The sequence below is a fragment of the Dromiciops gliroides genome, chromosome 1 (assembly GCF_019393635.1).
Source record: "Dromiciops gliroides isolate mDroGli1 chromosome 1, mDroGli1.pri, whole genome shotgun sequence".
Lineage (NCBI taxonomy): Eukaryota > Metazoa > Chordata > Mammalia > Microbiotheria > Microbiotheriidae > Dromiciops > Dromiciops gliroides.
The window spans coordinates 467,001,346-467,025,291 of record NC_057861.1 but is presented as its reverse complement, the minus strand read 5'-3'; the positions used below and the strand labels follow the sequence as shown (position 1 = coordinate 467,025,291).

Here is a 23,946-nt window from a genome sequence, read left to right as displayed (position 1 = left end):
AACCTTTACTAATTATGGCTGTACCATATTATAATAATATGCAAGTCATAATCATTTATAAGCAATATCATCAAACCCATTTACAATCACCAATTTCCAGCACATCACATAGTATACTCCTCTCAAGATTTCCCCTACCCTTCTTGATAAAACTGAATTTCTCTGTCACCAAAGTAGGTATAAGTTTTAACTGAAGTGCCATTTTCCCCTATAGCTAAAGCAAGCTTCCCAAGGGGATAAAACATTGTTCCCTCATTTGATCTTTATAAGAACTCTACCACATAAGAAGAGGAGGCATTTCTGTTTTACTGATGAGAATACAAATCTAGAGATGTAGAATGATTTATTCATGGTCTCACAGCTGGTCAGTGGCAGACTTAGAAACCAGAGAAGATACCTTAATGTAGTGGGACCTGAATATAAAGAGTAGAATCAAATGGAATGAAGTTTTGAATGGTACTTTCTAAAGCCATTTTAATAATTAAATGGAAATAACATTGCATAATTGATGAAAAACTAGATTTTATTAGACATAGGAATTTACATGTGAAGTTGGGATTTGTATTCAACTGATGAGTATTCTTTAATTTGAAAAATTCATAAATACTAAGCTACCATATTACACATTGTGCTAAGTGAGGGGATTGTATTTATTTTGGTTACTATAAAATATAAGAAAAAAATTCCAAAGACTATTTTTAGTTGTTAATGAAACTTAGAAGTCAGTTTTGACTTGAGCTTGTAGGAGCACTAAATAGAACTCCCATGTCTCCTCATTTTCTCAGGCTTAATTTTTTTTTTTTTTTTTTGCGGGGCAATGAGGGTTAAGTGACTTACCCGGGGTCACACAGTTAGTAAGTGTTAAGTGTCTGAAGCTGGATTTGAACTCAGGTCTTCCTGAATCCAGGGCCAGTGCTTTACCCACTGTACCACCTAGCTGCCCCATGCTTCATCTTTAAAGGGTAATAATGACCATCGAAAGATACGATCCTGGAAACCACAATGAGATTAACAAAGTGCAGGAAATAAACACTGTCTCCTAAAAATGAATCCTGAAATTTTGTTTATCGACACTTAATTTTTATTTGGTAAAAGATAACCAGGGGAATGATATATATTCTATCTTCATTACAGTGATGCTAAATAAATATTAAATTACATTTAGCATACCTAGACTTTAAATAATTACATTGTTCAGTTACAAATTATGGTGCTAAAATTATATAAGCCAAAAATGTTTTATGCCTTGAATCTGCTATATTAATAAACAATGATGCATTGGTTTCCAGTCCTTTTTTCCCCCCTCACCCTTTTTTGGGTAGTATAAAAAGAACTAGGAAAATAGGGCACAGTCTGGCTTCTGGGGATAAATCTGGTAACTTTTTTCTAGTTAAAGCTCTGAGGTTAATGGTGACAGATGTGGTACCATTGAATAAAAACATCTAAGAACCGGGAAGGAAGAATATTCTAGTACTGATGATGAGCACAGCATGTTATGCCAGAGGAAACAAAAGCATGTACGTTAATAAGTACAACAAAGTCACTACCATTGTCAATGGCGGTAGGTTGAAGACATAAAAAATGTCCCCTCAGTATTAACACCCTTTGACCCAGTTCTTAAAGCACTTGACAGGATTGAAAGCTCTTAGCAGATACATCTGCCAAGATTTCATTTGTTCTTTGGTGGGAAAGTGAGGAGAGACAGGTAATTTCTATAGCTATTGGAAGATAGGCTATTGCTTAAAGTCATTTTTGTATTTTAGGAAATGAAGAATAAATGCTACTGTCATTAATATTAAGAGCTGCAATTGTCTACTTTTGATTATATGAAGGAAATTGCAAAATAGGCAAACCAAATTATTTGATTCTGTTGACCCTCTGGTTGATTTGATGATATTTCACCCTTGCTGCTTTATTTTTCGTAGGTTCTGTTTGGGTCACTATTTCTTATCATATATTATTACACCATAAGCTTCTTGAGAGCAAAGATTATTTTTTTGTCTTTCTTTGTATCCCTAGTGCTTAGCACAGTGCCAAGCACATAGTAAGCACTTAACAAACACTTGTTGATTTACTATTGACTGATACCAAATGAAGGTAGGAGAGGTGGTTTAGAAGAGTATTGTTGAGTCATTTCAGTCATGTCCAAATCTTTGTGACCCCTTTTGGGGTTTTCTTGGCAAAGATGAGTGGCTTGCCATTTCCTTCTTTAGCTTACTTTACAGATGAGAAACTGAGGCCTTTTTGAGTTTATCTACAAAGGGTACAAGAAATATATATATATATATATATGGTGATAGTTAACAGGGATGGGTGGGTCCAGGGAAAGTTTTCCCAGGTTGGGGGACAGATGGACATGTTTGTTGGGAGTAGCCAGTAGACAGAGATTAAAAATGAATAAAACAGTGGGAAATAATAGAGGGGGCAATCTATTAAAGGAGATGGGATGGAATGGGATCACTTGAACAGGTAGAAGAATAGACCTTGATAAGGAACAAGGCCACTTCATCATATGAAGGAGGTGATAATGGCAGGATGTGAAGGAGGAGATAATGGTAGAAAGCATCTGAGTAATAAATGAGGAAGAATGGAGAAGAAGGAGCTTGAAGTGAATGATCTCAATTTTTTTCTGTAAATGAGGTTTTTAGCTGAGAGAGGGGGATGAAGAGCCATGGAAGCTTTGAGGAAGAAGTTTGGAAGAATCACTGTGGAGAGTGGAATAATAAATTGATAAAGGAAGTATGCCAGAATTGCCTAGCAGCAGTGAGAGTTCAGTTGAGGTTGTGTAACAAATTTTATAGTGGACCCAATCAGAATAATTGCATGATTTTCTCAATCTTCCTTCAGTAGCATGTGTATAGGAGCTAAGGAGCAAATTATGGGAGTGATCTAAGGCTGAGGTTTAGCTGGGCATAATCAGCAATATGATAAGGGGGCTAGAGAGGAATATATTGTAGAGTTGAATAGGTTCAGCAAAGGGTCAAGATGGGGAGAAGATAGAGTGGTTTGGGCTGGAAAATGGCCTGGGAGAGAATTGAGGGCTGTAAGAAATTAATTGTGATTTGGGGTTTTCATAACCCTACCTTTGCTTTATTATGGTCAGACTGAAAAAATCTAAGCTTAAAAGCCTAAGAGAGGATGGGTGTGTACTTTGAGAGATAATTGAACAAACAGAAGGAACTCTGACCATAGGGAACATTTATTGAAACTATGTAACTAATCATTCCTCTAATAGCTTCCCCACACCCATGTGGGTCTGGCTAGATTATAATGGGGACAGCCCATGTGGGTGTGCTGAGCCAATCCGAGACTCAGCATGGCTAAGAACTTTTCTGGTGGAAAAGTCAGTTAGAGATGCAGTTGAGTTTCAGTTAGAGGGGTTAGAAATTCAGTGAAAAGGCAGTTAGAGAGGGTTCTGAGGGAAATGGGGAAGAAAGGCAGACATTTAAAGATGCTGCTGGTGTTTGACCTTTGGACAAAAACAGAAGAGACTGCACAGCTGATTCTCCTTAGAGCTACTGATTTTGAGTGTGGTGAGGTTTTTTTTTGTTTTGTTTTGTTTTTTGAGGCAAAGCTAGCTGGAGGCAGGTTCAGGTGCCTGGGACCTTTTTACCCCAGAGATTTATACATTGTTTCTAGTTCTATTAATCTCACTTATGTGATTCAGATTGTGTTTTAAACTTGTTCCCATTAATAAACCTGTTTTGTTTTTCAAAGAGGCTGTTTCTTTTCTTACCTCAGTATTAAGGTGAACCACCCAATTAACTCTTCTATTACTAAATTTGGCCCTTAGAGGGCTTAAGGGAGTGGAGCTCATGGTGTGGACAAATAATAGGGTTTTGCAAGGGAAGGAAGAGGGAAAGGTGAAAAGGCAATAGATTATGGTTGTAAAAGAGGATTTTGGAATTACTGATCAGTTTCTGGGAGATGGGAAAATCAAGAGTATTTCAAATAGAATTTTTGGAAGAAATTAAAAATTTAAAAATATTTTAGTAAGAGAAATGAGAGCTGTAGCAGAAAAGAATAAAAGGAGAAAGCTATGGATGAGAGAACTGGAAAGGGAATAAATAGTTTGGCACAAGACGTAAAAATTTACCCAAACCAAAATGCCCTGAAAATTAGAACAGATCAAATAGAAGATAATAACTCCATGAAACAAGAAATATTAAAACAAGTCAATAACAAAGTCAAAAGACTGAAACAATAGAAATGCAAGGCATCATAACAAAAGCAAATAACCTGCAAAACAAATTGAGGAGAGATAATGTAAGAATCATTGTACTAAATGACCAAAATAAAAAGCTTAGTCATATTTCAAGAATCCATAAAAAGAAGATGGCCCAGATCTCTTAGAAGCAGAGGGCAAAGTGGAAATAGAAAGAATCCACTGATTATCTCCTGAAAGAAACCACAAAATGAAAAGTGCCAGGAATATTATATCCACATTCCGGAGTCTATAAGTCAAAGAAAAAATACTGTAGGCAAACAGAAAGAAAAAAAATATTCAAATATCACACTGGTCAGGATCACACACTAATTGCAGCCTCCACTCCAAAGGAACTAAAAACTTGGAATACCATATAGTATTTCAGAAAGCTGAGGATAGAGACAACCAAGAATAACTTACAAAGCAAAACAGTAATATCCAACAGAGGGGGAAATGGAATTTTAGTTAAAAAGATTTCTAGGCATTCTTGATGAAAACACCAGAGCTGCATAGAAATTTTGAGTGCAAACACGAGAGTTGAGAAAAATACAAAATGGTAAAGAGCAATCACAAAGCACTAAAGAAAGGGGTGGGGGATAAACTATATTCTAATATGGGGAGATGATATATGTGTCCCCTCAGAATCTTATCATTATGAGTCATCATATAGGAAGTCTAATTAGAAGGCTAGTGTATCCACAAAACAAACAAACAACCCCCCCCCGCCCCCCACACACACTTTTTTAATGTGGAGAAGAGAATAGAAGGAAGGCCAAAAAGAAGAGCAAAATAAGCAAATAAGGAGAACAGCTTTGGCAAGTTACAGGTTGTACTTAGTATATACTGAAAAAGAAAAGTAAATTGTATATAATAAAGACTCACAGTGTCATGTAAAATTACAGCTTCAACAGGGGCTGCAGATCCTGCAGATGGAGGTCCCAGGGCTGGTGCCCAGTCTTGGCAATTTTGGGACACCTTGGATCCCACTTACCCCTGCAGAAGGCAGCGGTGGCCCAGAGCTCCCCTCTCCCCCCATCACTTACCCTTCTATGCCAGCTAGTGCCTCTCCAGCGGGGGGCACCACTGGCCCCCAGCAGCAGCAGATGCAACAGATGATTCAGCTTTTGGCTGGAGGAAACTCCCAGATGTAGACACCAAAGGTTCAATTTCAGCAACGACTGGAGGAGTTCAACAGCATGGGCTTCATCCATTGAAAGTCTACGCAGGTCTTGATTGCCCAGGGTAGTGATATTAGTGAAGCCATTGAGAGACTGCTGGGCTCTCAGACCTCATAATCCTTGAGTCTATCCCTTACCATCACCACCCCCATCCCCATATACACACTTACTTCCCCCTCCATCATTTGGTTCCTTTGACAGCTCCCTGACCTCTGCAAATCCATAACATTACCTATTATGACTCTTCACCCCATCTCTCTAGTCTTCAACCTTCTTTAAACAGCATGGGGAAGGGTGGGGAATTTGGACCATGGCAACCTAATCCCATAGCTCTATCTTGAGTCTTTTGGTTCTAAATGTACATCTCTCCTCCATTCTGCCCCTGCCTGACCTTTGGCAGAGATATTTAATCAATTTTTGCTTTTACTTGGGTTTCCCAATTCCATCTCTGACTGCTCTTCCATATTCTCCATAATTTATCATTAATGGAACTGAGTCATGGGATTACTTGATTGCTTTAATTTATCAGAGGATATTGTTGGTCTGTCCCCCTAGTAGATTATGGAATCTTTATATCTAATTCTGGTCAAACCCCAGTTTCTCTATCAGAGCCCTCTTATGACATTCCCCACCAGCCCCATCTCCAACCTTATTCTCCCCTCCCTAATGAAGGGTTGCGAGTTTCTATGCATCCAAACAGAAGAGGGCAGGTGGAGTAGGCAGTTAGCCTAGAATACCCTCCTCATTGTTCCCCAAGTGTATACTCCTATTTTGAACACCTTTTGTGGGCACAGCCCTTTTGTGGGCTCTGCAGTGAGACAGAAAAGGAGAAAATGTCTCCCCATTTGAGGAGGAAGATGGATCACTCTTTCAGGACACAGAGACAAGGTGGAGTGATCCTTCCATACAGGGATCTAGACATTAGTGCTATAAATATAAAGTGGGTCTGGTGTTGGAGCGCAATGAAGCTTCCTGGAGGAGAGAGTGGATGTCTTAGTCATTGGGGCAGGTCAGAATGGGTAAAGAGTCAGAAGCTAGAAAAAGCCAAGAGCCCTGGAGAAAATTGTGGTTTGCTAGACTAGGATGGAGAGTGAATATGGTAGAAGGGATTTACAAATCCTAATTAGGGATTGGAATTAGGGGGAGAGAGGGTAATTCTCACTTCCCACAATGGTCTCTGTTGACGACATAACCTCCAAGCACTAAATGTTGATATCCTTCCTCTTTGTTTCCCACCCCTGCCTATTCACCCCAGCCTTCAACACATAGCAATATAATAATATTTTCCATGTATGTAAGATCACCAAGGGCTTTTCCAGGCCTGAAATGACCAATACCTTTGACCCTCTCCTGGGAACTAGGGTTTGTTCCAGAAGGGGCTGGGATTTCTTCCCTGATCCTTAGGGATGTTGCAGAAGTTAGGTTCCTATGTACTAGTTTGTTTTCTGTTTTGTTTTGTTTTGTTTAGTTTTTCTGGGGCAATGAGGGTTAAGTGACTTCCCCAGGGTTACACAGCTAGTAAGTGTCAAGTGTCTGAGGCCAGATTTGAACTCAGGTTCTCCTGAATCCAGGGCCAGTGCTTTATCCACTGTGCCACTTAGCTGACTCCCCCCCACCAAATACTAATTTTAAAATGATCTTCCCCAAGGAGAAATGAGATTTTGCCAGTCTGGGCATGGAATAAAAGTAGCTGGCAGACAGAAGTCATGATGCCAAATAAAGATGGGCATGCCCCTTTGAAAAGGGGCAGGGATATCTATTACCCAACACCCCTACACAATACACACATATACATAACCACTTCAATCTCTGAATTAAGTGCTTTGAGATTATAAGATAGGGGACAAATAGATGGCACAGTGGATAGAACACTGGCCTGAATTCAGGAGGACCTGAGTCCAAATCTGGCCTCAGACACTTGACATTTACTAGCTGTGTGACCCTGGGCAAGTCACTTAACCCTCATTGCCGAGAGAGAGAGAGAGAGAGAGATTATAAAATAGACGAGGGATGGGGGCCCTTAGCCTCTATATCTTGAGCCTAGGCCTTTCTTACCTCTATGTTCATTCCCCTCAAGTTCTTCCTTTTGTCCTCTATGCCAGAAAACCCAATTTGAAGGATGAGATTATGATGAAATCATTTTTTGAGCTGCAGTCATGAGACCATGATAGTAAAGAACAGGAGCTTTATCTCTACAGTGCCCCCAGTCCCATGTAAATAAGTGGCATGATCTTTAAAAAAATTTTAAATTAAGAAAATTATTTTATTTCACTCGATGCAAAATATGTATGTGTTTCATATATGCGGTGAATACATATGTGTGTATCTCTTGGATGTATGCCTTTTAAATGGTTACTGAATTCCATGGAGAAACTATTTTACCTGATAATGAATGACATATATGGGTAAATATTTGTGAAGTGAATAAAAATACTGAGCCAATTAACTGCATTTCTCAGGCCTAAATGTCCACTTTAACATAGGTGATCCAAGGAATGAGTTAGAGTTAACAATTTTCCAGCTCGAGACATCTTAGAAGGTTGGCAAGAAAAATCTGTCTTACTGGGGTGACTAAAACTGCAGTGGAAGATACTGGAACTTTTAGCCTACATACAGTAAGGGAATGAGAAAACTTGTCAGAAGTTAACTACAGGGGGCAGCTAGATGGCTCAGTGGATAGAGCACTGGCCCTGGAGTCAGTAGTACCTGAGTTCAAATCCGGCCTCAGACACTTGACGCTTACTAGCTGTGTGACCCTGGGCAAGTCACTTAACCCCAATTGCATCACTAAAAAAAAAAAAAGTTAACTACAAAAGACCCATTGCTAGCACTGGGTAGAGTACTCTGTTGTGTTGCCCATATGTGGTTCCAAGTCTCAGTTCCAGGATGAGGAAATACTAGAACACCATAGTTTAGAGCCACAGGGAAGTTGAGACTCTGGTCACAATTCCAGGGTGGAAAAGAGTGCTTGTGGTTGCTCACAGATCAGAACACAGGCTATGGAGAGCAGTGACCACAGATCCCCTTAGATCATATTACTTTGGAAAAATTGAAAGCTTACAGACCCCCCAGAACTAGCTCTGAAAACAGTAGCACAAAAAACTTGAAGCTTGGGAAAGTGTCCCCTTTGCCCTGGAAGCAAAACCCAATTTCGACATGAAGCTAAGAGAGGAGGCAGCTAGGTGGTCCAGTGGATAAAGCACTGGCCCTGGATTCAGGAGGACCTGAGTTCAAATCTGGCCTCAGACACTTGAAACTTACTAGCTATGTGACCTTGGGAAAGTCATTTAACCCTCATTGCCCTGCAAAAAACCAAAAAACAAAACATGAAGCTAAGAGTCAAAAAATAGGCTAGAAAATGAGCAAACAACAAGAACAAAAAAGAGCCCAACCATAGAAAGTTACTATGGTTACAGAGAAGATCAAAACACAAACTCAGAAGGCAATAGAATCAAAGAAGCTACATGCAAAGCCTCAAAGAAAAATGTGAATTGGTCTCAGGTCCAAAAAACAAATTCCTGGTAAAACTTAAAAAGGATTTAAAAAATTAAATAAGAGAAGCAGAGAAAAAATTTGGGGAAAGAAATGAGGTAATCCATGAAAATCATGAGAAAAGAGACAACAGCTTGATAAAGGAGACACACAAAAATACTAAGAAAATAACATCTTAAAACAGAATAGAGAGGCATCTAGGTGGCACAGTGGATAGAGCACAGGCCCTGGAGTTAGGAGTACCTGAGTTCAAATCTGGCCTCAGACACTTAACACTTACTAGCTGTGTGACCCTGGGAAAGTTACTTAACCCCAATTGCCTCACTAAAAAAACCAAAAAAACCCAAAACAAAACAGAATAGGTCAAATGGTAAAAGAGGAATACAATCCACTGAAGAGAAGAACTTCTTAAAAAGGAGAATTAGCCAAATGGAACAAGATATACAAAAATTCACTGAAGAAAATAGTTCCATAAAAAGTAGAATTGGCCAAATGGAAAAGGAGGTAAAAAAACTCACTGAAGAAAATAATTCCTTAAAATTAGAATTGGGCAAGTAGAAGGTAATGACTCCATAAGTCATCAAGAAACCTTAAACAAAATCAAGAGATTGAAAAAAAACAGAGGACAATGTGAACTATCTCAATGGAAAAATAACTGACCTGGAAAATAGTTTGAGGGGAGATCATTTAAGAATTATTGGATGACCTGAAAGCCATAACTAAAAAAGAGCCTAGACATTATATTTTAAGAAATTATCAAGAAAAACTTCCAAGACATCCTAGAACTAGGGGTGAAATAGAAATCGAAAGAATCCATCAATCACCTCCTGAAAGAGATCCCAAAATGAAAACTCACAGGAATATTGTAGACCAATTTCAGAGCTCCCAGGTCAAGGAGAAAATATTGCAAGCAAACAGAAAGAAACATTTAAAATATCATGCAGCCACAGACAGGATTACACAAGATTTAGTAGCTTCTACATTAAAAAATCAGAGGGCTTGGAATATGATAGTTCAGTGGGCAAAAGAGCTAGGATTACAACCAAGAATCACCTACCCTGTGAAATTGAGTATAATCCTCCAGAGGGAAAAATGAATATTTCATAAAATAGAGAACTTTCAAGCATTCCTAATGAGAAGACCAAACAAAGGTGAATAGAAAATTTGATTTCCAACTGCAAGACTCAAGAAAATAATAAAAAGGTAAACAGGAAAGAGAAACCATAAGGGATTCAATAAAGATAAACTGTTTACATTCCTAATTGGGAAGATGATACCTGTTAATCCTGAGAGCTTTATGATTATTAGGGCAGTTAGAAAGCATATAGATAGACAGAGGCCAAGGGTATGAGTTGACTATGATAGGATGATATAAAAAAAATAAAGGGGAGGAAAGGAAAAGAGAAATGTACTGGGAGATAGGGGATGGTAAGTATAGAATAGGGTAAATTTTCTCACATAAATACACACAAAATGCACAAAAATAGCTTCTCCAACAGACAGAACCATTTGGAGATGGAGTAGTAGACAATGTTTCAACCTTATTCTGATCAGAATTGGCTCAAAGAGGGAATAACATACCCACTCATTTGGGTATAGAAATCCATCTTATCCTATAGAGAAGTAAGAGAGAAAGGGAATAAGAGAAGGGGATGCTAATAGAAGGGAGGGAACATCACAGAAGTCAGTGGTCAGAAGTGAAACATTTTTGAGGAGGGACAGAGTAAAAGGAGAGAGAGAGAAAAGGATAAACAGGGAGAAAATAGGATGGAGGGAAATACAGCAATCATACCTGTGAAAAAATTTTTACACCAAGTTTCTCTGATAAAGGCCATATCTCTCAAATTTGTAGATAACTGGGTCAAATTTATAAGAATTCCCAATTGATAAATGGTCAAAGGATATGAATAGGCAGTTTTCAGATGAAGAAATCAAAGCTATCTGTAGTCATATAAAAAATCCTCTAAATCGTGATTAGAGAAATACAAATTAAAACAACTATGAGGTACCACTTTATGCCTATCAGATTGGCTAACATGACAGAAAAAGAAAATGATAAATGCTGGAGGGGATTTAAGAAAATTTGGACACTAAAGTATTGTTGGTGGAGTTGTGAACTGATTCAAGCATTCTAGAGAGCAATTTGGAATTATACCCAAAGAGCTTTACAATCATGCATGCCCCTTGATCAAACAATACCATTACCATGTCTATATCCTCAAAAGATAAAAAAAAATGAAAAGTATCTATAAAAAATTTATAGTAGCTCTTTTTGTGGTGGCAAAGAATTGTAAATTTAGGGAATGCTCATCAGTTGTGCAATGGCTGAAGAAGCTGTGAAATAGGATTGTAATGAATACTATTGTGCTATAAGAAATGATGAGCATGCAGATTTCAGAAAACCTGGAAAGACTTACATGAACTGATGCTTAGTGAAATGAGCAAAACCAGAACAATGTACACAGTAACAGCAAGATTGTACAATGATCCATTTTATATGACTTACCTCTTCTAAGCAGTTCAGTGATCTAAGACAATTACAAAGGACTTAAGATGAAAAATGCTACATGCCTCCAGGGAAAGAATGGATAGGGTCAAAGCATACTATTTAAAAACTTTTGTTATTTTTCTTGGAGTTTTTTTTTTTGTCTGTTTTCCTTTACAACATTACTAATATGGAAGAAAATCTTTCTCTTGTTATAGGGCATCATATTTGTACCTGGGATAGCTAGAAGGATGGGACTGAGATCAACATATTTTTCACCTTTACCCCCTGATTCCTCTTCCATTTTCCCCAACATTGTAGTAAAGTCTACCCACAAAAGTTAAGCAAAATATTTATCTCATATGTTTAAGAGAAGTTTCATGTTTCAATATATATTGCCATGTGTAACAAAAAGCTGTGTGTCAATCTCATTGGAACTATTGTCTTATGGAAATACAATATAAAAAAGGTGGTTTTCTATCTAGTATCAGTTATAAATCCTTTGCAGACATGAAAAATGAGAGCTCTTCAGATACAAAAACCTTGAGTACCCCAGAACTGCCAATATTTTGAGATGAATCATTATTTAATTGGTAAAATTGGACCTGTAGTCAGGAAGTCTCTTCTTCCTGAGTTCAAATCTGGCCTCAGACACTGCCTGTGCGACCCTGGGAAAGTCACTTAACCCTGCTTGTTTTAGTTCCTCATCTGTAAAATGAGCTAGAGAAGGAAATGGCAAACCACTCCAGTCTCTCTGCCAAGAAAACCCCAAATGAAATCATGAAGAGTTGGACTTGACTGAAAAATGACTGAACGACAACAGAACAATTTCTTAGGTACAAATCTCTTCTATACTTCAGTGGATCTTGTTAATATGGGCAATTTTTTCAGTGGTTGCAACATCATAAACCAATCAAGGGGATGGATTTAAATTTTCAAATTCATAACAAAAATAAAAGAAAATGTTCTCCCCTTCCTCCCCCCTGCCCTTAAAAAATGAAAAAAAAAAAAAAACCCAACCCAAAACAAAACAAAATCTAGACAACTTTGGATGGAAAATAGAGAGAAACTGAATGATGTCTATCTTTTATGAAGAAGTTTGCATTTTCTTTTATTCCTGAGTCAGGTATAACCAATGTCATGATGAAAAATACATTTACTATATACTTCACAGTGATGACAACAGTTAATATAATAGAGTACAAAAGAGGATTCAGAAACTGAAGATTATTTTTTTCCTTAAATGACCAAGAAGACACCAGGGAACAGAAGTGTCTGAAAGTGAGTAGATAATAGTCCCAAACTCCAAGTAAATATTCTCAATAACAAAGTATGAGTATAGCTTAATGAGAAGCACATCACAGCAATTCTAAAATAAGTAGCTATCCTTATATCCTGTTACAGATGCAAGACTGTCATAGAAAACAATTAGGTAAGGAGCTTTGGGCTTTAGTGGGTTTGGCTTTCCAACCCAAATTCTGCAGGAATTGTAGAATGGAGAAGACTGTCAAGTTGGAACATAAAAGTAAAAGATGAGCATAAGATGAACCATAAGAGCAGACAAAATGATCTATAATGCAGTATCCCAACTAAAGTTACAGAAATATGGACTCTTTAGATTCTTAGATGATAAACACACAACAAAACAAATTCTGTTAGAAATACCATAATTCCATTCTTTGGGAGAAAGGAAAACATCAATATCCCATTTCTTTTTTTTCCTTTTTTTTTTTTTTGGTGAGGCAATTGGGGTAAAGTGACTTGCTCAGGGTCACACAGCCAGTTAAGTGTCAACTGTCTGAGGTCAGATTTGAACTCAGGTCCTCCTAAAACCAGGGCCGGTGCTCTATCCACTGTGCCACCTAGCTGCCCCCCAATATCCCATTTCTAATCAAGATACTCTTGTACTTAATTTGTCTTTTCTTTTTCTTTTTTGTGGGGCAGCGAGGGTTAAGTGACTTGCCCAGTGTCACACAGCTATCAAATGTCAAGTGTCTGAGGTCGGATTTGAACTCAGGTCCTCCTGAACCCAGGGCCAGTGCTTTATCCACTGTGCCACCTAGCTGTCCCTTCATTTGTCTTTTCTAAGGAATGCAGTCATGCCAAATTTTCTTCTAGATGCAAATAGAAATCAAAGCATCTAACTGCACCAGATCACAAACCAATATTTTGTCATACCCTACATTATTTAGCTGTACTGAAATTAATATTCTTTGAGTGTCTGCATCATGAGAGAAACAGTCACCAGAAGATAAAGAGGATCAGAAACCTGGAATAAATGGGAAGCATAGAATGTATCCCTTGGGGTCACCAAAAAGCCCAAGGACAACATATATTGTGACTAAATAGTCCTTTGCAGACAAATTGAATCACTTGAAAATAAACTTAGAAAACAAAGAAATATACATTTGTTCACACATTCTGTTTGTGCCACAACTAAAGACCAAGAAGTAGCTAAGAATAGTTGTCATACTAATAAATAAAAAGTTTTTAAAAATTTTGATATTGCCAAAATTAATTTCAGCTTCTAAATAAGATGCTATTATTTCATATAGTAATTATTTATGGATGTGGTAAATGACCCTACTAGACTGGAAGCTCTAAGAAGGCAAGGATATTGTTGTACCTCAATTTATCTAAACTTTCTAAATTTCCCCAGAAGTCTGGCAAAGTACTCTTCACACAATAATGCTTAATAAAGAATATTTTTGTCACTGAATTAATGTCATTTGTCTATCATTGAATAAGAATATGCTTGAACTTCCATAGTCATGTTTAATTTTGTCCTTCATTTTCATAGTAGGGGTTCAGACTAGATATTCTTGATGATATATATTTTTTTGACAGGGCAATGAGGGTTAAGTGACTTGCCCAGGATCACACAGCTAGTAAGTATCAAGGATCTGAGGCCAGATTTGAACTCAGGTCCTCCTGAATCCAGGGCCGGTGCTTTATCTACTGTGTCACCTAGCTGTCCCCTAGATATTCTTGGGGTTTTTTTTGTTTTTTGTTTTTGTTTTTTAGTGAGGCAATTGGGGTTAAGTGACTTGCCCAGGGTCACACAGCTAGTAAATGTTAAGTGTCTGAGGCCAGATTTGAACTCAGGTCCTCCTGACTCCAGGGCCATTGCTCTATCCACTGTGCCACCTAGCTGCCCCTTAGATATTCTTAATCAACAAAATATAAGACTTTATTTAAACTGGAGTGATTCATCTGAATGGTAGAGATTGAATAAATCACAGTTCAAGAATCTACTGATTGTATTTGCTTACTGCTGGACACTAGCTGTAAGCTTTTATTCACCTTAAGTGAATCTTTTAAAATGTAAAATGATTTTGCAGAATATTTTACTTCGTAAATTATGTTACATATACAATATCTGCTAAGCTGGCAGATTGTTTTCATCAATGAGAATTAATGACCAGAGTTATGAGAAACCTTCCAATGTTTTCATATAAAGTTTACAGTTCTTAAATAGCTTGAAATTATCTTTCAAAGAAATAATAAAAATTAGACTTTCTATAGTTATGTCTTCTGTCAGTTAACACTAATTATTCATCGTATTAGTAGAATACTAACAGTGATTATAATGTTAATTTTCTTTAGGCATCCTATATCTATCATTACTAGGGCTCAATCTTTTTTGTTTTTTTGTGAGGCAGTTGGGGTTAAGTGATTTGCCTAGGGTCACAGAGCTAGTAAGTGTCAAGTGTCTGAGGCCAGATTTGAACTCAGGTCTTCCTGAATGCAGGGCTGGTGCTTTATCCACTGTGCCACCTAGCTTCCCCGAGCTCAATCTTTAACCTTAGTTTTCCTGAAAGTCTTTGAAAGTTTTTTTTTTTTTTAGTTCTGTGATAGCTTTATCACTACTCTTTAAGCCCCTTTAGAATATTCTGAATCATAACAGTCTCCCAGATTCTAAGGAGCTATAGTCCTTGACTTCATGCAGTAAGTTTGTGATGCTACACACCCCCATTGTAAGATGTGAGGTAGTATAGGAATATGCTCCAGCTACATTAATGTCATATCCTTCAAAGGATGGTGGTGCTTATTCTTACTTCAAAACGAGAAGCAGAATATGAAAGCAGCAAAGAATTGGAAACAATTTCCCCAGGAAAAAACAGTGATAGCCATGGAAAGACTGATGCTTAAATTGGTTCTTAGAGGATAATGAATTATCAATGTAAATCAAGTCAGCCTCCCTGAAAGCCCTTTTCCTATACCTGACCACAGCATGGAAATTACCCTGAGTTTTTATAAACTATGCTATCAGACTGTTAAGTTCTGGCAATTGCTATCAAGCTTGAAAGGCTTCAGATATAGGGTCAGATTAAGTCTCTCATGCAAGGACCCAAATACCTAATTTAATTCAATTCACCAAGGCATTCATTATGGACAAAGTACTGTGCTATGCCTAGGAAACACAAAGGCAAAACCAAATAGTCTCCGGAACTTATAGTCTATTGGTGGCAGTGTATGTATGCATATATAATGTATGTAGCTAATACAAGGTAAATTGAGAAGAGAATAGCACCAACTGGTGAAAACAGGGAGGGAGAAGATAAGGAAATGCTTCACAGAGGGCTTGGCACTTGTGCTGAACTCTGAAGAGAGACAAAAGTTATGAGAAGTGGAGCTAAGGAGGACATACATTCAAAGCATGAAGGACAGTCTATGGCAGCAGGAGATGGTATGTTAAGTATGGGGACCAGGGAGTGGTACAGTTTGGTTGGAATGTAGAGTACGTGAAAGGGAGTAATGTGGTCTAATGTTAGAAAGAGAATAATGTGGGGCAGCTAGGTAGCGGAGTGGATAAAGCACCAGCCCTGGATTCAGGAGGACCTGAGTTCAAATCCAGCCTCAGACACTTGACACTTACTAGCTGTGTGATCCTGGGCAAGTTACTTAACCCTCGTTGCCCTGCCCCTCCCCCCCCAAATGAGTAATGTGATCTAACCTTAGAAAGGAAGGTGTGTCATTCTTTTCAAAAAATTGATGACATCACATAATATCTAATCAGCAAATGTAAACCATTTTCAGCCTCTCCCTATCTACTGGCTCATTCCCCAAATGCTCACATCTTCCCCAACCAAAAACATTCTCACTTGATTCTTCCATCTCTGCTAACTATTCTCCTATGTATCTTGTACCTTTTAAAGTTAAGTTCCCTGAAAAGGTCAACTGCATTAGGTTCCTCCACTTCTCTCATTCTCTTCTTAACCCTTTAGAATCTGGCTTGTGACCTTATCATTCCACCAAACTGCTCTCTCTAGAATTATTAATGATCTCTTAGTCACCAAATCCAATGACATTTTTTCAATCTTCATTCCGCTTGATGACCTCTCTGCAGCCTTTGACACTGTTGACCAATATCTCCTCTTCTCTCTAGGTTTTGGGGATACCACTCTCCCCCACACTTGCCCCACTACCATCCCTATTACCATCTTCCCAGTTCCTTGGGTTCATGACCTAGTCACCCTGGACTCCTCCCTATCTCTCATCTCACCATATCCAATCTGTTGCCAAGGTCCGTCAATTTTGCCTTTGCAAAATCTTTCCAACATACCCTCTTCTCTCCTCTGACATAACTACCACTCTAGTAGTGAGGGTCCTCAGCAATCTACACCTAGATTATTGCATTAACCCGCTGGTGGGTCTGCCTGCTTTAACTTTCCCCACTCTAATCCATCTTTCATTTGGCTGCTGAAGTAGTTTTCCTAAAGCACACAGGTCTAATCCTGTCGACTCTGCTACTCAATGAATTCCAGTGGCTTCCTATTACTTTTTGGAACAAATACAAAACGTTCTGTTTCGCATTCAAAACCCTCCATAATCTGTCCTTCTATCTTCCAGTTTTCTTATGCCTCACTCCCCAACAGGTATTCTTCCATCCAGTGATACTGGCTTCCTGGGTTTTCCATGAACAAGACACACAATTTCTCAGCTCTGGGCATCTTCTTTGCCTGTCCCCCATGTCTAGAATGTTTTCCTTCCTTTTCTGGCTTTCTGTAAGTTCCAAATAAAATCCCATATTTTCCTAGAAGCCTTCTCCAACTCCTCTCAATTCTAGTGCCTTCCCTATGTACAAGAACTAGGTGTTTTTTTTTAAATCCCTAGTGCTTGGCACAGTGCCTGGAACATAGGAGGCACTTAATAAATCTTTATTGATTGATTAATTATAAATCTTTTGTGCCACAAGTTTTGTTTCTAATTCATGTCCTATGTTCCATTAAATAATATCTACAAATTCTTACTTTAATAAACCAGGGAAGAATGAATAATCTAGTGAATATTTGAACTTCACAAATTGAATAATTTTAATTCTCCATCATGTGTAGCAGATGTCAGTAAGGAATAAAGGTGCACAATTTTCACCTAAAGTAAGATTTCTGACTAAATAAATACTATTTGGCCACTCTTGAAGAAATAGAGATCTAGTAAATTATCATTTGAAATCATAAAATATACATTTAAGGGGCTTAAAGACACTTTAGTGGTTACATACATTCTCATATGTTCAAATTTTCTTCTTAACAAGGTTGCATTTATATAATGTCTTCATCAATCATTTTGACTGAAATTATATATTTTTTCTGAATTCCCTGACATTGGCTGCTTAAAAATTATTTACATACTGTCTTGGGAAAATATTTTAAATGGGGGAGAGGCTAAATTAAAAGCATAATTGATAAACCAATTTCTGTAGACTATTAATGACAATCATATATATATATATATATTTATGTGTGTGTAGATTAAAAAAATAAATCACTAGGGATGAGTCCAATAGGTATAATTCCTGTCTTGCAATTTTTGTTCAACCTCACATTAAACTATAGATAAGGTGGATACCATGGGCCAATTATAATAAACTCCAGTATGTTTAAAGCTAAGATGGGAAAGGGAATAAAAGGGCAATGTGTATTTGGGCATGGCTGCCTTGAGATGATGTAATAACAATGACTAAGGTAATGAATGGTGGTGATTCCAGTATGCTAATTTATTGACTTATTGTTTTATCCCCTAAGTGGCCATTGCTACTTGAAATGTAGGATAGATATGATATTTCTGTTAGATAATTTTACTCAGAACAGACCATTAGGATGTCATTTTCCAGGTGATACCTAGTCTTCTTAAATGTTTTTCTTATTGCCCACTGATGATGACTACTAGTATTCACCCCTATTAGAAAATAGTGAGCCTCTATGTCATGTGGGGTAAAAAAGATGGAATATAAAAAATACCATTTGTAAGTCATTGCTGCCACACTTATGCAAAGAACTCGTCCTGCTTACTCCTGTCAAGTCAAATTAAATCAAGGAGCAGCGAATAGCACTGCTTTCACCTGTAGCATATACCACCTCTCTCCATATTTACCAATAAACACTTTTTTCTTCAGAGTGGAAGAAGGAAGAAAGGAAGAACTTTGGAAACATACCTTCAGTAAAACTCTAGTGACCTTCAGAAAGTGAAGTATTTTTATTTTCCAATGTATGTTTTAGAGGAAGGGCCAAAAGAAATGAAAGTTAGGTACATCAGAAAACTTACTTGATTATTCAACAAGGATTTTAAAGTTGTAGTTAGAGTCAAAAGCTAAAGATAGGAAAGGTATATGGCCATTTGAGGTGAAATATGACCAGGATGCAGCAAGGGGCACTTTTAATATTACAGTTTTTACAAATACACATATTCTTAATGCCATAAAATTGTGCTCTTCATGTAGGGATTTACTTCATAATAAGATGTATTGTTAACAAAAAGGCTCAAAGCCACTAGTGAATGGTAGTAATGCAGTGAGCAGGGATAACATTCTCTAAACCATTATTTGGAAACACAAATGTCTCATTACAGCTGGTTGTAGTCAATTGATTTTTCAGTTTTGCCAGAGAGATAATAGATTATGATAAATAAACTTATAAAATATATAAGCATTTTACTTGATAAAAAATTTAATTTTAACTTAAAAAATTATACATGTTTATTAGTCCAATTTCTATGAATCACTGAGGTCTATGTTAAAAAGGAAAAATTTACTATCATACCTTCAAAAGGTTTCTTTTAAAATTAAAACAATGAGAATAAAAGGAATATTAGGATCTCAATTTTCTAATTTATGATCAATGTTTCAATAAAAAAGTAAAATAATATGTTATTGTTACATCTCTAATATAGACACTTTAAAAATACTTTGTTGTGAAATTCAGGAACTACTAGTTTGGAGCATAAAAACACAAAGTACCTTTGTTCAAGATACTTTAGTTCATAAACCTTATATCTGTTTAACAAACAAGGGAGAAAAATGACTTAATGGCAAAAAAAAAAAAAAAGGTTTCCTAAGTTGATAATGACCTTATTTTGAAAAATTACTTTCATAAGATTTAGCCTTGGAAGATTTTTCTAAGTATTTAAAATTTTGTAATTACTTTGTAATCTTATCCATAAAAATTAATGCCTTTTTAGCTACATAGTTTTATAAACTACCGGATGAGTATAATTTTATCTTAAAAAAGGACAAGGATTGGGGCAGCTAGGTGGCGCAGTGGATAGAGCACCGACCCTGGATTCAGGAGGATCTGAGTTCAAATACGGCCTCAGACCCTTGACACTTACTAGCTGTGTGATCCTGGGCAAGTCAACCCCAATTGCCTCACCAAAAAAAAAAAAAAAAAAAGACAAGGAGCCTGTAGTTTTTGACTGCTCTACACAGGCCCAATTCTTATCAACCTCTAATGAGTTTCTCTTCAAAAGGATTCCTATGAAAGAGAAAATGAGGGTTCAGAAAAGAATAGGGACCACCCCAGTTGTATTGAAAATTTGCCGGGATAATGAAATGGCAGAATTCTATGAAAGAGCTTTTTGGTTATTAATAATATAGAGTGTACAAATAGTTAAAGGTATAGTAAGGCATTCGCAACACAAGCTGGAGGGGCATATAGCTTCATGGCCCTTGAAAGTAATGCTTCAATTTCTTACCAGAATTTATGGAATGTTTTTGCATATACTGTATATCTATTTGCTATCTTCTTGTAAACAGTTTTTACATATGAATAAAAAACATTTAAACAGTTTTATGATAACGACATGTAGCAGATGACCAGTATGCCAATAGAAATAACTAGCATTCCAAAGAAATTGGATATCTCCCTTAGAAGACTAAATTTTGCAAACAGAAAATATAAATATGATTCACATCAAACATTAACTTTGGCCCTCTGCAAATATACATGAAGTTTAAGTGTTATGCTGTGTTTGCTCACTTTCAAATTTCACTTGTTGCTATTAGATAACATTACATGTAATCCATTACATGCCATTAGTGGACACTACTATTCATAAGCAGTCACATGCATTGGAGTTAGGATCACCATCTGATGTATTATTACACATTGTTTTGCACCTCAAAAACAGAACCACTACAGTGAGGGTCACACTTACGATCTTCCTGGCTGAAGGACAAATTAGCCCATGCATGAAAGTGACTAGCTTCAGCCCTCTATTTGGAAAGGGGTAGTTTAGGACTCTTGTGGTCCTTCCTCTTCTTGTGCACTGACGTCTAGGATTTCTCCTTCTCCAGTGAGAACTTCTGCTTTGGCTTCTGCTACAGCCTCAGGTTCTATTTGGGACTCCATTTTGTCTCTCATTTCTAATTCATCTTGGGGTTCTGTTATTGCAATTACTACCTCAGTTGAGCTTTCCTCTTGAGCTTCTATTTCCTTCTGAGATGTGCTTTCTTTCCCTTCACTGTCTTCATTGGATATTGGCGTAACATTGGACCTACAGGTGTCCTGAAGGTAGTTGGTGTGACTACTGGCACTCCCCAGTCGAGTTGAGGCTACCACTGCTTTCACTGCAGCCTAATGGAAAAGAGAAAAGCAAGAATTTTAGCTTTCTTTGAAAATTTATTGTATCAAAAAGAAGAAAAAAAAAGAAAATGTATTGTATCAAAGACAATTTCAAGACTCATGATGGAAAATGCTATCCACATCCAGAAAAAGAACTATGGAGTCTGAAAGCAGAGCAAAGCATGCTATTTTCTTTTTTTTTTTTAGTGTGTCTGCATTTTTTTTTTCTTGTGGTTTTTCCCTTTTGTTCTTATTCTTTCACACCATGACTAATGTGGAAATTTGTTTAAGATGATTATACATGTATAACCTATATCAGATTGCTTAATGTGCTGGGGTCGAGGTAAGGGAGGAAGAAAAATTTGGAACTCAAAATCTACACTTTTACATGTAATTGAAAAAAATAACTAAATACTATTGAGGAAAAAAAAAAGAAAGTGAATCAATACACATCAGTCCTAGGGGCAGCTAGGTGGCACAGTAGAAAGAGCACCAGCCCTGGAGTCAGAAGGACCTGAGTTCAAATCCGGTTTCAGACCCTTGACACTTACTAGCTGTGTGACCCTGGGCAAGTCACTTAACCCCAGTCGCCTCACCAAAAAAACCAACCAAACAAACAAAAAAACCCCAAAACAACAACAACAAAAATCTGTTAAAAAAAATAAAGATCAGTCCTGATGTCTTAGGGAATTGATACTACATATATATTCATTCATTCATTCTTTCAAGTACTCCAGACATGAACTCAAATGACTTTTTGTTTGTTTTTATTTTTATTTATTTTTTTTTTGTGGGGCAATGAGGGTTAAGTGACTTGCCCAGGGTCACACAGCTAGTAAGTGTCAAGTGTCTGAGGCTGGATTTGAACTTAGGTCCTCCTGAATCCAAGGTCAGTGTTTTATCCACTGCGACACCTAGCTACCCCCCTCAAATGACTTTTTAAACATCATTTTAAAAATGAAAACTTAAGAATAATAACATATTTACATTATCTTAAAAGTGATCTCTTCAGGGCAGCTAGATGGCGCAGTGGATAAAGCATCGGCCCTAGATTCAGGAGTACCTGAGTTCAAATCCAGCCTCAGACACTTAACACTTACTAGCTGTGTGACCCTGGGCAAGTCACTTAACCCCAATTGCCTCACCAAAAAAAATAAAATAAAATAAAAAAGTGATCTCTTCACAATAACCCTTTGGAGTTGTTAAATGTTGTCATCTCTATTTAAAAGATGAGGAGCTTGTGACTTAGAGAAGTTAAATGAATTGTCAAAGCCTCCTCAAATAGCTAAGAAGTGGCAGTCTGTCTTTTCTTTTAACAAAGATGGTCAAAGTTTTATTTTACACATAACAAACAAATAAAATGACCATCTCTCTATAAAGTAAAATAGAATAAAGATATTTAACATTTGAACTCAGGTCCTCCTGACTCTAGGGCTGGTGCTCTATTCACTGTGCCACCTAGCTGCCCCTAAATTTCTAACAGCTTGTTTTTCCTTTTCAGTATGAATTTAACGTGTAACTTTTAAAGTTGTCATGACTTTTTTTTGTATTTTTCCCTCTGACTTTCTTCCCATTCTCTTCTGCACATTTTGTGGAGAAAAATGCTTCAATGACTCTTCTTTCTTTTTTCTTTTTTGGCAATGCTTTCTGTCCCAAAACTCTTCTTTTCCCAACTCCTCTCCCTTCCCCCATGGAAAAAAACATACAAAACCTTTGCAACAAATATATACAGTCAAGCAAAACAAATGCCAACATCGTCCATGCCCAATACACGCACATATATGCATTATATATATAAAATTTCTGAACTATGAGTCCATTAAGCCATTCACAGTTGTTTTTGAAAGAATGAGTGAAATATAATTTCTTAAAGGCATTTTGAATTACAGAATATATTATGTACATAGTTTCTGCTTTCAGGGAGCTCACATTCTAATGGAGGAGAAAGAAATGTCCCATGGTCCTTAGGGCTCAGCAGCAAAGCAGATGGTCATATGTAATCTTTAATGTTATTTAATGTAATTTACTGATAAAATCATATTAGTCTCTGATGCTGAATCTTTTGACAGTGGCAAGGACTTTGCCGACAAAGTCTGGGTCTTCTGTAGTTGTGGCTGTATCACCAGCAGGAAAAAAAGTTGCTAATCCACATCTTCATCATGGTTACTTCCCTGAGCAATGGCTGTGTGGGGCTGGTCTGGAAGAAAGGGCAGGGATTGCAGTTGAGGAGGGTGGTACCACCACTCCCTGGGATTTTGGATTTACCTTCCCATCAGCAATGTTTGGTCAGAAGTTGGTATTGGTGGTAGCAAGAAATATAGCCCCTCTCCATAGTGATTCAGGGGCTCATGTTGTGAAACAGGACCTTCAAGTCTGGTTCTTGGTTTCAGGGTTCTGGACTATCTCTATCAGGGTATGAGGGGTGGTGGTTGAGGTGGCAGTAGTGATGACTTGCCTGGCACAAGCTGCCTCCTGTTTCTCCCTGAGGGGGCCCTACTGTGTCAGCTAGGCTGCCTTTCCTGCCCTATAGGTGGCAGTTTGTATTTTTGTACAAACCGCTAGGTTCGCTGCACATCAGTTTATACAAGTCTTTCCAGGTTTCTCTGAAACTGTCCATTTTATCATTACATACTTTGTAAATCTGTTATGTTCACATACTTTAATTTGGTCCAACTATTTTTCAATTTGTGGGCACACCCTTGGCTTCCATTTCCTTTCTAGAGCAAAAATTGTATATTTTCC

The 23,946-nt window shown here is 37.4% G+C and overlaps 1 protein-coding gene across 1 annotated transcript in view; it reads right to left on the bottom strand.

Moving 5' to 3' along the window:
* Nucleotides 1-18,826: 18,826 nt before the first annotated feature.
* CAMK4 (calcium/calmodulin dependent protein kinase IV) overlaps nt 18,827-23,946 on the bottom strand; it is a 216,875-nt gene continuing 211,755 nt past the window's right edge. The window contains exon 11 of the mRNA XM_043974969.1: nt 18,827-21,216. Within this exon, the coding sequence (XP_043830904.1) occupies nt 20,875-21,216 (342 nt within the window). The 3' untranslated portion in view covers nt 18,827-20,874. The remainder of the gene's footprint in view (nt 21,217-23,946) is intronic.